The 13,137-nt window shown below is 41.6% G+C and overlaps 1 protein-coding gene across 8 annotated transcripts in view; it reads right to left on the bottom strand.

Annotated features, from left to right (window-relative positions):
• Positions 1-12,647, bottom strand: part of RIF1 (replication timing regulatory factor 1) — a 70,024-nt gene extending 57,377 nt beyond the window's left edge. For 2 of the 8 annotated variants that reach the window (XR_004271312.1, XM_032286358.1), the window contains exons 1-7: positions 12,497-12,620; positions 12,003-12,116; positions 11,153-11,231; positions 7,912-8,008; positions 6,741-6,868; positions 6,552-6,646; positions 881-1,070 (exon numbers count right to left, since the gene is read on the bottom strand). Coding sequence is in view for 7 of the 8 variants with exons in the window: in XM_032286358.1 (XP_032142249.1) it covers positions 881-1,070; positions 6,552-6,646; positions 6,741-6,868; positions 7,912-8,008; positions 11,153-11,231; positions 12,003-12,106 (693 nt within the window). In the remaining variant the exon portion in view is untranslated. Of the gene's footprint in view, positions 1-880; positions 1,071-6,551; positions 6,647-6,740; positions 6,869-7,911; positions 8,009-11,152; positions 11,232-12,002; positions 12,476-12,496 lie in introns of those variants that run through there. The other 6 variants (XM_032286354.1, XM_032286359.1, XM_032286360.1 and 3 more) reach the window with 5 other exon arrangements.
• Between the last annotated feature and the right edge of the window lie 490 nt (positions 12,648-13,137).

Below are 13,137 nucleotides of genomic sequence, written 5' to 3'. Positions count from 1 at the left end.
GCTCTTCTCCTTAGTGCCCTTCACTTACTACCCTATGCACTTAATTACCTCTCCCACAGGAAAATAAGCTCCACAAGCCCCTTCTGTTCACTGCTATATTCACAGTACCTACAACAATGGACTGCACATATCAGATGCCCAATAAATGTTAGAAGAACAATGGTTAGAAAACCTAAAACCTGTGGCAAGTAATAGCTAGAAAACTATACAGACTAGATAAACTTATGTACGTTAAATTTGTATCTAATGGGATTATACAGTAACGACCCAAACCTAAGTGAATCAGCTAATGCTCTCCCTCTTTCAGAAATACAATCCCTACTTCCTATTTATTGGGAATGGGGTAAAATGTCTGGATTTTAGTAGCAATAAACAGCTCCCTTCCTTACTGCTATGTAGGAGCAATGAGCCTACTACACTAGCTTATGTAATTATTAATGTTTTCATTCAAAGTTAAAATCCTAGATCATAGTGCAACCATACCAACAAGCCCAGCTGGATTTTTCTTTCTTTTTTTTTTTTGAGGCAGGGCTTCACTCAGTCCCAGGCTAGAATGCAGTAGTGAGATCATAGTTCACTGTAGCCTCAAACTTCCGGTCAAGCAATCCTCTTGCCTTAGCCTCCCAAGCATCTGAGACTATGGGCTCATGCCACCACACCCATCTAATTTTAAAAATATTTTGTAGAGATGGGGTCTCATTATGTTGCCTAGGCTTGTCTGGAACTCCTGGCCTCAAGCAATCCTTCCACTTCAGCCTCCGAAAGCACTGGGAGTACAGCTGAGAGCCACTGTACCTGGTTCCCAGACTAAATTTTAAGCTTAGTGCAGAACCTTCTGATGCAGTATCCAGAAAATCATTACATTAAAAAAAACACTCACAGCCGTCATAAGTTGCTCCGTAATAGATGCTATTTCTTGCTGCTTCTGAAGCAATAATGGCATTCCCATCTCCAGAGCAGTTGCTCCCCGCAAATGTACCTTTTGTGCTGAATGAACCACTAAAGGTATGACCAGTTTTGCCCACCTCACTGCCTCTTCTCCCATTTGAATTGGCGCTTGTTCAATTAGCCTATAATAGAGCAATCAATGAATAATTAGCATGACCTCATGTTTTAAGTCTAAATAAGCAGTAAAATACATGACACATAGAAATGTACACAGTACAGCCCATTTGTTTCAGAATATATACAAATATGCATATACATACAAGAAACATCTAATTTTTACTAATTGGCAAATTACAGGTATTGATCGACTTACGACCTATGCAACTTACGACCATTCAACTTTACGACCACAATCGCTAGCCACGACTGCTCCGCATCTGGCAGCGCAAACGTTGCCCCGCTGGGCGTACGACAGTGCGGACCAGCTTCCGGCAGCACTACCATCTCCGCGTGCACCATTTCAACTGTTATCCCAGACTCGGTACAGCAATTTATATTTTGTGTCTTGGATATTTTTCATCAAACCCCTCCCAATAAACTTCTTATACATTTCGAAGCAATGGACCCAAACATCGAACGATTTGCAAGGATTGAACGGATGGCGCACGATGTGTTTCGTCCGTATCGTGAAATTTATGAAGAAAAAAAGAAACATACAATTCAGACAAAGCTCACCATGTTTATGAAAAAACCAACTCCAGTAACCCCAACTGCTGTCTCAGATGACGACATCAACGATCCCAAGCACCAGCGGCCAATAAAATGTTTCGTATATGTTTATGTATTTTGATATGTTTTGCAATTGGGAAAATGTTTCATGTGGTATTTTTTACACCTGTATTTTGTATTTTTGTATGCACCTCTATTTTGTAATTTTGTATGTTTTGCAAATATTAAGCCAGTTGTACTGGTAATGCAGTGTTTTACTTAAACCTCACAAATGTAAAAATAGGAAACAAAATGGTGTAGAGATGATACAAATAGCATAAAATTAACAAAGAAAATTATGATATATAACAATAATGAAAGAAAATTATGATAAAATATGACTTAAAGATTTTTATAACATCATTTCACAGTACTGTACCTATAGCCTACTCAACTTACGACCAAATTGTGTTACGACCGGTCTGTCGGACCCAATCCTGGTCATAAGTCGAGCACTGGCTGTAATGGTTTTGCAATTTTTTTTTTAAAGAAAAAATCTTGTCTTTAGGTTCAAATATTTAAAACAGTCATCCCTCAGTATCCCTAAGGGATTGGTTCCAGGACCTCACAACAATGCTCAAGTCCGATATAAACTGGACAGTATGGTCATGCACCAGAGCAATGTTTTGGTGTTTTGGTCCAAGATGCAGCACATTCACAATGGTGGTCCCTTAATACTATCAGGGACTTGACAAGTTCCCGTAACTTAGTGGCATCGTAGCTATTTTAACCCTGCAGCGCAATACATTATTTACGTTTCTGATGACACTGGTGTAAACAAATCTGCACTCTCATTCATATAAAAGTATAGCACAATTATATACAGGACATAATACTGCCCTATATGATCATGATAATAAATGACTGGCTGGGCACAGTGGCTCACACCTATAATCCTAGCACTTTGGGAGGCCGAGGAGGGCTGATCACAAGGTCAAAAGAGTGGAACATCCTGGCCAACATGGTAAAACCCCGTCTCTACTAAAAATACAAAAATTAGCCGAGTGTGGTGCAAACGCTTGTAATCCCAGCTACTTGGGAGGCTGAGGCAGGAGAATCGCCTGAACTCTAGAGGCAAAGGTTGCAGTGAGCCGAGATTGCACTACTGCACTCCAGCCTGGCAACAGAGCAAGATTCCATCTCAAAAATAAATAAATAAGTCACTGCTTCATGTATATACTACACTATAATTTTTATCATTAAAGTATACGCCTCCTACTTGCATTGAAAAAAAGTTGGGCCAGGCATGGTGGCTCACACCTGTAATGCCAGCACTTCAGGAGGCAGAGGTGGGCTGATCAAGAGGTCAGGAGATTGAGACCATCCTGGCCAACATGGTGAAACCCTGTCTTTACTTAAAAATACAAAAATTAGCTGGGCATGGTGGCGCCCACCTGTAGTCTCAGCTACTTGCGATGCTGAGGCAGGAGAATCACTTAAACCCCAGAGGCAGAGGTTGCAGTGAGCCAAGACAGCGCCACTGCACTCCAACCTGGGCGACAGAGTGAGACTGTCTCAAAAAACAAAAAAAAAGTCAACTGTAAAATACCCTTGCCAGGTCCTTCAGGAGATATTCCAGAAGGCAGCATCAATCACAGAAGATGACAGCTCCATGCATGTTATTGCCCCTGAAAACATTTTAGTGTGACAAGATGTGGAAGTGGGAGACAGTGATAATGATGACCCTGACCCTGTGGTGGCCCTAGGCTGTGCTGTCTTAGTTGTTAGCCAAAAAGTTTTGAAAATTAAAAAAATTTAAAAAAATAAGGCTCACAGAATATCTAATGAGGGAAAATATTTTTGTATATTTGTGTTTTAAGCTAAGTATTATTTTTTGATATCAAGTTTCACTCTATCACCCAGGCTGGGGTATAGCGGCACAATCTCAGCTCACTGCAACCTCTGCCCCCCACCAGGTGCAAGCAATTCTCAGGACTCAGCCTTCCAAACAGCTGAGATTACAGGCACACGTCACCATGCCCAGCTAATTTTTTTGTTTGTTTTTTTTGTTTTTTTGAGCTGGAGTTTCGCTCTTGTTGCTCAGGCTGGAGTTCGATGGCATGATCTCAGCTCACTGCAACCTCCGCCTCCTGGGTTCAAGTGGTTCTCCTGCCTCAGTCCCCTGAGTACCTGGGATTACAGGCATGCGCCACTATGCTGGGCCAATTTTGTAGTTTTAGTAGATAGAGATGGTGTTTCTCCAGGTCAGTCAGGCTGGTCTTGAACGCCCGACCTCAGGAGATCTGCCCGCCTCGGGCTCCCAAAGCATTGGGATTACAGGTGAGAGCCACCTCACCCAGCCTAATTTTGTTTTTTTTTTTTTTTTTTTTTTAAGAGATGGGGGTTTCACCATGTTGGCCAGACTGCGTTCGAACTCCTGACCTCAGGTGATCTGGCCACCTGGGCTTCCTAAAGTTCTGGGATTACAGACATGAGCCACTGTGCCTGGCCAAATCTAAGTATTCTCACAAGAGTCAAAAAGTTTAAAAAAAAAAAAAAAAAAAAAAAAAAGAGAGATTTAAAGTTACAGTAAGCTGGTCAGGTACAGTGGTTCACACCTGTAATCCTGGCACTTTGGGAGGCCAAGGTGAGTGGATCACCTGAGGTCAGGAGCTCAACACCAGGCTGGCCAAATGGCAAAACCCCATCTCTACTAAAAATTCAAAAATTCGCTGGGCGTGGTGGCTGGCACCTGTAATCCCAGCTACTTGGGAGGCTGAGGCACAAGAATTACTTGAACCCAGGAGGTGGAAGTTGCAGAGAGCCAAGATTAAACCACTACACTCCAGCCTGGACAACAGAGTGAGACTCCATCTCAAAAAAATAAAGTTACAGTAAGTTAAGGTTAATTTGTTATTTAAAAAATTTACAGATTTAGTGTAGCTTAAGTGTGCAGTGTTTATGAAATCTACAAGAGTGCAAAGTCACGTTCTAGATCTTTACATTCCCTCTTCACGCTCACTGGCTCACCCAAAGAACCTTCAATCCTAAAAGCTCCATTTGTGGCTAAGTGCCAGATACAGGTGTATCATTTTTTAATCTTTTATATCACATTTTTCTGTACCTTTTCTATGTTTAGGTACACAAATACTATTGTTTTATAAGTGCCTACAATACTCAGTACAGTAATGTACAGGTTTGTAGCCTAGGAGCAACAGGTTGTATCATATAGCCTAAGTATACTGTAGTCTATGCCATCTAGGTTTGTGTAAGTACACTGTATGTTTGCATAACAATGAAATTAACTAATGATACATTGCTCAGAATGTATTCCCATTATTATGTGACACATGACTCTATTTGCATATAACCTACGCACATGCTCCCGTATACTTTAAAGCACTTCTAGATTACTAATAGCTAATACAATGTAAGTGCTAACTAGTTGCTATACTGTATTATTTAGGGAATAATGACAAGGAAATCAGTCTGTACATGTTCAATACAGATGCAATTATTCTGAGACTTTAAACCCTCAATTGTTTGAATCCAAGGAGGCAAGAACCTACAAATGGCCAACAGCATTAATTATTGTTATACTACTAAACTCAGCATTGCTATAGAAGAGGATAGCCAAAGAACCATGACATAATCTGAGCATCAATCAGAGCATTCAACAGTGGGAGTTAAAGCAATAAGAAAACTTTAAAGAAGAAAAAACAGGGAAGACAGAAATCATGTCACCAAAGAGTTTACATTTAGAAAAAAAAAGTTTACGCCACATGCAGTGGCTCACACCTGTAATCTCAACACTTTGGGTGGCTAAGGCCGGTGGATCACCTGAGGTCAGGCGTTCAAAACCAGCCTGGCCAACGTGGTGAAACCCCATCTCTACTAAAAATACAAAAATTAGCTAGGCATGGTAGCACATGCCTGTAATCCACGCTACTCGGGAGGCTGAGGCAGGGAAAGTGCTTGAACCCAGGAGGCAGAGGTTGTAGTGAACCAAGATCGTGCCATTGCACTCCAGCCTGGGAGAGAGTATGAGACTGTCTCAAAAAACCAAAAACAGCCGGGCGTGGTGGCTCACACCTGTAATCCCAGCACTTTGGGAGGCTGAGGCGGGTGGATCACAGGAGTGGAGACCAGCCTGACCAATATGGTGAAACCCCGTCTTTAAAAAAATAAATTAGGCCGGGCGCGGTGGCTCATGCCTGTAATCCCAGCACTTTGGGAGGCCGAGGCGGGTGGATCACGAGGTCAAGAGATCGAGATCATCCTGGTCAACATAGTGAAACCCCGTCTCTACTAAAAATACAAAAAATCAGCTGGGCATGGTGGCTCGTGCCTGTAATCCCAGCTACTGAGGAGGCTGAGGCAGGAGAATTGCCTGAACCCAGGAGGCGGAGGTTGCAGTGAGCCGAGATCGCACCATTGCACTCCAGCCTGGGCAACAAGAGTGAAACTCCGTCTCAAAAAAAAAAAAAAAAATAAAAATAAAAATAATTAAATAAATTAAAACAAAAACAAAAAAATACAAAAGGAGTTTATGCTGTTAGCATGCCCGTTATAACAAAAGTGAGGAAAGTACTCTTCTATTCTCTGCTAGACACTGATTAGCTTCCTAAATGACCACTAAGCCCACTTATGAATTTACATTATTTTTCAAACACTTACACAACCTTTAAGAGCTATTTTTCAAACCTGAACTATATATGTTATCAGGAGGAACATAAACAAGACTTCACCTTGAACATGGTCACAATAAAAATACAAAACCTAGTAACCTATGCACGTCTACTTCCATTTTCTTCCTGTTACTTTTTGTCCTTGAGTCTTTTGGTGTAAATGACATTCCCCACTTTGAATGTCTGTCATTTAAATCCCAAAAGCCCTTTCCTTGCGGTAAACTTATGAAAACTATTCTTCAATTTGCACAGCATCCAAATGCATACCTTATGATAACATTTAATGCTTCAAAATCAACAACAGCAGAATGCGTCTCTCCTTTATTAAATAGTATTTCTAATGAATCAATTATACTGGGTACCTAAAAAACAAACCAAATAAATACAAATGAAATAAGCCTGAACTGTTTTTTATTGGCATATAGTTAAGAAGGCATACACAAAAACTATACTCACCACTTTGCCAACAACTTCAGAGGGAAATGTCTGCTTAGATATCACCCAAAGTGCTCTCGTACGTACATTTTTGTCTGTACTCTTAATGGTATCATTCAGTTTTGAAAGTAGTTCTTGAACATTTGTCTCTGAAAAACAAGCATTTTAATTTTGTATAGAATAGCTGATACTCTTTAAAGACTCAAATATAAAAGTAGAGAAAACAATATACTCATTAATCATAAAATAAATGTATATCCAGAGAACAGATCAGAGAACCAATGCTGATATCAAACTTCTCCCCAGAACATAAAATTCAGATTAGAGCAGAAGGTATACTAAGAGAAAATAAACAACAGACACCAAATCAGGTATCTCGTACAACTGAAATAACTACAGATATCATTGTAGATTTTAACATACAAGACAATTTTTGGTAAGATGTTTTCAATCCTACATCTCTGCTCCAAAATAAAGAACTGCTTTAGGTTGCTAATACTTCCATATATAAAAAAGAACAAGCAGCAGCTTTTCCCTCAAAAAAGATGGTATTGCTTCTCTACCTTTTGGCCAAGGTCAAGTGTAAAGGGTGGTAACAACTGTGACATCTTTATTACATATCCCTAACTTTCCTTCATTAAAGATAAGGGTTTCTTTTACAATGGCAATCTGCTAACTATGGAGCAACAGTGCAGACTATGTACTTGGAAACTTGGAAAGCGTTAGGTTCTGAGCTTTCATTAACACTTTTAGTTCCAAATTATCTCACATTTACCGTTACGTCAAAGAACTTTTCAATTTAGCATATTCCTTAGTGTATATGCCTGAATAAAAGTTTCCATTTTGGCTAGGCACAGTGGAGACAGGGTTTCACTATGTTGGCAAGGCTGGTCTCCAACTCCTGACATCTTGATCCACCTGCCTCAACCTCCCAAAGAGGTAGGATTACAGGTGTGAGCCACCAAGCCTGGCCTAAAAACCTCTTAACAGCACATTTTGCAGTATCAAAGTTAGGGTTTATGTGTAGGTGATGATAATCTAAACATTCCTTCTTAAAAGCCAATCTTTAACTACAGGTTCTGAAACTAATCCAGAGATAACGGTACTTTTAACGGCATCAAACTATTAATACTTGAAATTTATACTTTCTTTATACTCCAAAAATATTAAGAGCCATAAGAAATGTATCTACCTGATAATTCTGAGGTAATTTTGGGATTATATAAGCAAAACCCCAGGGCTTGTAGCGCAGCACTACTCAGCTCCGAGTTCTGACTGGAAATGTGAGTCTACAAAAAACAAAATCATTTATTACACACAAGCACAAATACAAATTAATTTTTAGAAAGCACAAGCAAATTCATCACATTCCACTCCAATCAACAAATCCTTGAGAATGGACATAAAAAATAAAAAATAAGGTCAGAAAGCCATGTATAATACAGCTTGGTAAAGAAAGGAGAAGGAACTGGATAGGGATCAACTAAATGAAGATAAAGGCTATTTCCACACCTATGAAGGCGAAGACAAAGAGGTCAACAGATGAAAGATGCTAAAGACATGACAGGGAAAAAGGAGCAAGGCACTCCAGAGTAAGCAAGTGACTCAAATGCAAAAGCTAACAGCTTTAGAGTGTAGTTGACATCTCTTTCTCTAAGACTGGGAAAAAGAAGGGGCTAAAATGTAAAATTATATTATCTGAATTAATAGTAAAATAAAAAATGTTTTAAACCCTATTTTATAGATAACAGAATTTTAATCCATGCAAATCTACAATTTTTTTTTTTTTTAACGTGACAGAGTTTTGCTCTTGTTGCCCAGGCTGGAGTGCAATGGCAAGATCTCAACTCATGCACCCTCCGCCTCCCCGGTTGAAGAGTAGCTGGGATGACAGGCACGTGCCACCACATCTGGCTAGTTTTTTGTATTTTTAGTACAGATGGGATTTCACCATGTTGGCCAGGCAGGCCTCGAACTCCTGACCCCAGATGATCCACCTTCCTCAGCCTCCCAAAGTGCTGGGATTACAGGCGTGAACCACCGTGCCCAGCTGTCAATCTAGAATTTAAAGCCCAACTCATACTATGTATGTAAAAGCTATAAAAGCCCAAACCTGTCAAATATGGTCTCAATATGAATGTTTACTTTTATCCCCTTTCCTTGTACTATTTCCTACTTCAAAGGGATTTACCTTCAAAATCCCCCGTATCTATTTGAATCAAATATCCAAGGAATCCTCAATTGTTATTATTGAGCAGAAATAATAACAAATGTTATTGGTTAAATATATAAGCAGACACTTCCCTGCAATGTCTTCTATAATTACACAAAATGAAGCCAAAAAAAAAAAAAAAAAAAAAAAAAAGCAAATTCTTCAGTACAGAATGTAAGAGACATAGTACAGCAACCAGTTGTAAGCAACTAAGTAAGGCTTAATACTTTGAGAGTGACTACTGTATCTCCTGGATAATAGCCAGTAAATGTCTGTGACGAATTTTTATTAAATTAAACATATTCACTTGAATGTGTTCCTTAACAATGTGTCTCATTTTCAAGAATGTCCTGGGTTCTTAGATACAATTCTAGTTGAATTCTAAACACAAATAGAAACATGTTCCCTTTTAGGTAGTATAGTTCCTACTCTGAAAGAACTCAATTATCCTTTCATTGCTTAAAATTGATAGGGAAAGCTTCCGCTTATTATCGTCCTATAATTGACCTTTCGTGTGCATCCAAATAACTTCAGGTACAAAACCTATTGACAAACGTAAGCAATAAGGCCAGGGCGGTGGCTCACGCCTGTAAATCCAGCACTTTAGGAGGCTGAGGCGGGTGGAGGTCGGGAGTTCGAGACCAGCCTGACCAACATGAAGAAACCCCATCTCTACTTAAAATACAAAATTAGCTGGGTGTGGTGGTGCATGCTTGTAATCCCAGGTACTCAGGAGGCTGAGGCAAAAGAACTGCCTGAACCTGGGAGGCGGAGGTTGCTGTGAGCCAAGACAGCACCCATTGCACTCCAGCCTGGGCAACAAGAGCAAAATGCCATCTCAAAAAAAAAAAAAAAAAAAAGGATGCGATAGAGTTCCTGATCCTATAAATACTACATATATAAAAGTGCATGTCTTCACACGTATTACTACAATGTGGAATATGATAATAGAACAGATATTATTTAATATTAGTATACAGTAAAATTTCTGCTTACACAAAAAATGTTGATGACTATGACAACACTTAGATCAGTATCTCTGTTAATACTTAGCCAAAAATCATGTTAAAAACTACAATAAACGTTTGGATGAAACACGTTTAAAGGCACATAGCCAGGCACAATTGTAATCCCAGCACCTTGGGAGGCAGACGTGGTGGATTACCTGAGGTCAGGAGATCAAGAACAGCCTGGTCAACATGGTGAAGCCCCTTCTCTACTAAAATTATTAGCCCATGTGTGGGGCATGCCTGTAATCTAAGCTACTCTGGAGGCTGAGGCAAAAGAATGGCTTGAACCTGGGAGGCAGAGGTTGCAATGAGCCGAGATTGTGCCACTGCACTCCAGCATGGGCCACAGAGCAAGAATGTCCAAAGAAAAAAAAAAAAAGGCAGCACAAAAACTGAGCATGTACAGGCAAATACCACTAATCTCAGCTACTAAGGAGGCTGAGGTGGGAGGATGGCTTGGAGGATAGGCAACGTATCAAGGCCCACATCTCAATTTTAAAAATTAGAAGCAAAAATAAAAGCATAAGAACAAGGTCATAAAGATGAGAATTCGGGGGTGGGGAAAGAGAATTCGGGGGTGGGGAAAAAGAAAAAATTAAAATTAAAAAAAAGATGAGAATTCAAACAAACGAGATAAAGTTCAACTTTTTCATTCTAAAAACAAGGACATTTAAAAGATATTAAGGAAGGTCAGGAAGCCACTGAGTAGGCAAGTGAGGACAAGAACACAGGTCCTTAGTTTGATGTCAAACAACATTTCCCTAAAGTAAAAAGATGATGGTTGTAGCAAATACTGAGGGCGAATGAGGAAAAAGAAATTAATGCTACCTACAAAGCAGACCAAAGACAATTATAATTTTAGAATCACTTACTTAGAAGTAGATTCCCAAAAAGAAAGAAAAAACAGACTAATCTCTGATCCTTGCTTTCAAAATCACAAACTCAGATCAAGAGCCCTAAGGCAACTTTAGGCAAATTAATTTCTTCACCTGCAAAGTGATGGTTAAAAACCAATCTCATGGAAATATTGAGTTAAGTGAGAAAGCATGTAAAGTAATTAACAAAGTACCTGAGAAGCTTTAAGTAACAATAAAGACTATTATAATCAGTCAGTATTATTGCTGTTATTTTAGTTGACTCATAATGAGTCGCCTGGCAAAACTTTTAAAAACCACCCAAAGTGAAAACATATTTAATAAACAGATACATACCTTTAAAACTTTGTACAGCCGAGGAAGTTTTTTCTCAATTTCTATAATTATTTCTTTTCCTTCTTCTCCAGTCATACGACTTAAAAATCAGGAAGAACACCAGTTGAAGTAGGTGACAGGAACAAAAAAGTACTTACTCCTAAAATACCTGTACGATTTTTTTTAAAAAGTACTTTCGAACTCTTGTAAATGAATTGACCCAGTAGGTAAGGTCCTTAAGGGTATACAGAATATATAACGCAATCCATATCAGAAATAAACGTAGAAAAACCCTCAGAATAACTTTTTTACATCCAGTGTATGCAAGTTGTGACAGCCTGACTACAAAAAGAACAGGGATCCCTATCCCTCGTTACTAACGACTTACTAAACCTTTACAAAAGGTTTTTACAAAAGCTTAGTATATTTCTATGAAAATAATTTTGAAGCATTTTGCAATAAAATCAGTTTATTGCTGTTAAAAAGACAACTCTAGGTGGCCACATTTTCCCAATACATCGGAGGTTTACACTGAAAACCCCTCCTCCAACACCCACTTCCAACCAAAAGTTTTAAAAATCCCTCGCCTGCAAAACACACGTGCATGCTCCCTCGTTCCAAACACTTAGCTCAAGCGCAGCAGCAGCACCAGCTGCAGCACCCGGGAACGTTACCTAGGATACATCTCCCCCGCCCCCCAACGCGTCCGCGACTCCGGCGTCCTCACCTTTGCCAGGCTTCTAGAACTCACATTCATTCTGCGCGCCCCTCCCAACTTCTTTCTCCCCACTCTAGAAAGCGCACCCCACCCCCAAGCACGCCCCACGGCGGACCAGCGCACCCCCCAAGCACGCCCCGCGACGGACCTCACCTGGTCAGAGTCAGGTAAGCGTCAGTCTGCTCTCCATGGGAGGCAGAAGAGTCTTCCAAAGTCTCCAACAGCGGCGCGAGGGGGCTCTGACCCCTGGCCGTCATGTCGGCCACCCTGAGGCCCGGACCGGAAGAGGAGAAAAATCCAGTGACCGATGGAAACGGCCCCGCTGTGGCCCAGTGTGAGTCCGGCCCTCACACCCGCACGCCCGCCCCGGCCTCACAGCCACGCCGCGTCTGCACCACAGGCCTGCGAAGCACCAACCCCCAGCGCGAGCCTCCCCCGGCGCCCGGCACCAGGCACCTGAGCCCACACCACATTCGGGCCTGCGCCCGCTCCCGCCACCACTTTCCCGGGCAGCTTTCAACAGAGGGAGGAGACAGGCGGGGGGCGGGAGAAGCCAAGGGACCGAGGCGTCTCGCCGCGAGGGGGCGGACGTTGTGCAGACGCGTGCTCCCCGCGGCCTACCACTGTGACCCCAATATTTATCCCACCTACGAAGATCAGGACAAGGTCCTCTCCGCCTCTGCCCCTCGGAACCCGGACGCTGCCAGAGCGCGACTTTCCCGGCTCGGGCTGTTTACTCACGCGTGCAGCCCGCTCCCTCCTAGACCAAGATGGCGGCGGGGCGGGCCCAGGAGTGCGCGGGAGTAGGTTAGGCCTGGCGGGAGAAGTTCGAGCCAATCCAACAGCCAGCGGCGCGCCGGAGTTATCGATCGCCCCCCTTGCATTCCCTTCCCTGCCCAGCTGCGGCGTCTTGCCCATCAGATCAGCATCAGGTGGTGGTGGTTTGCATAAAGCGAGGGACTTGAAATTCAAAATGTGAATTAATTGCTCACACTCACGAGAATGAACTTAGTGGGCCTTCAGAGTAAGTCTCCAAACTCGAAGTCCAGTGCTTGTTGAAGTTTTAGCAACAAATCAGTTAACAAAAGGTTTAAGAGTTTATCAGTTTACTGTTAGGTTTAAGACTAAGAGCTGGCCAGGCGTGGTGACTCAAGCCTGTAATCCAAGCACTTTGGGAGGCCGAGGCGGGCGGGCGGGCGGATCACCTGAAGACAGGAGTTCTAGACCTGCATAGCCAACACATGGTGAAACCCCTTCGCTACTACAAAAAAAAAAAAAAAATTAACTG

Source organism: Sapajus apella, unplaced genomic scaffold (genome assembly GCF_009761245.1).
Source record: "Sapajus apella isolate SASKATOON/1434 unplaced genomic scaffold, GSC_monkey_1.0 scaffold18, whole genome shotgun sequence".
NCBI lineage: Eukaryota > Metazoa > Chordata > Mammalia > Primates > Cebidae > Sapajus > Sapajus apella.
Note: the sequence above shows the minus strand (reverse complement) of the source record. Positions and strands in the feature narration are given on the sequence as shown.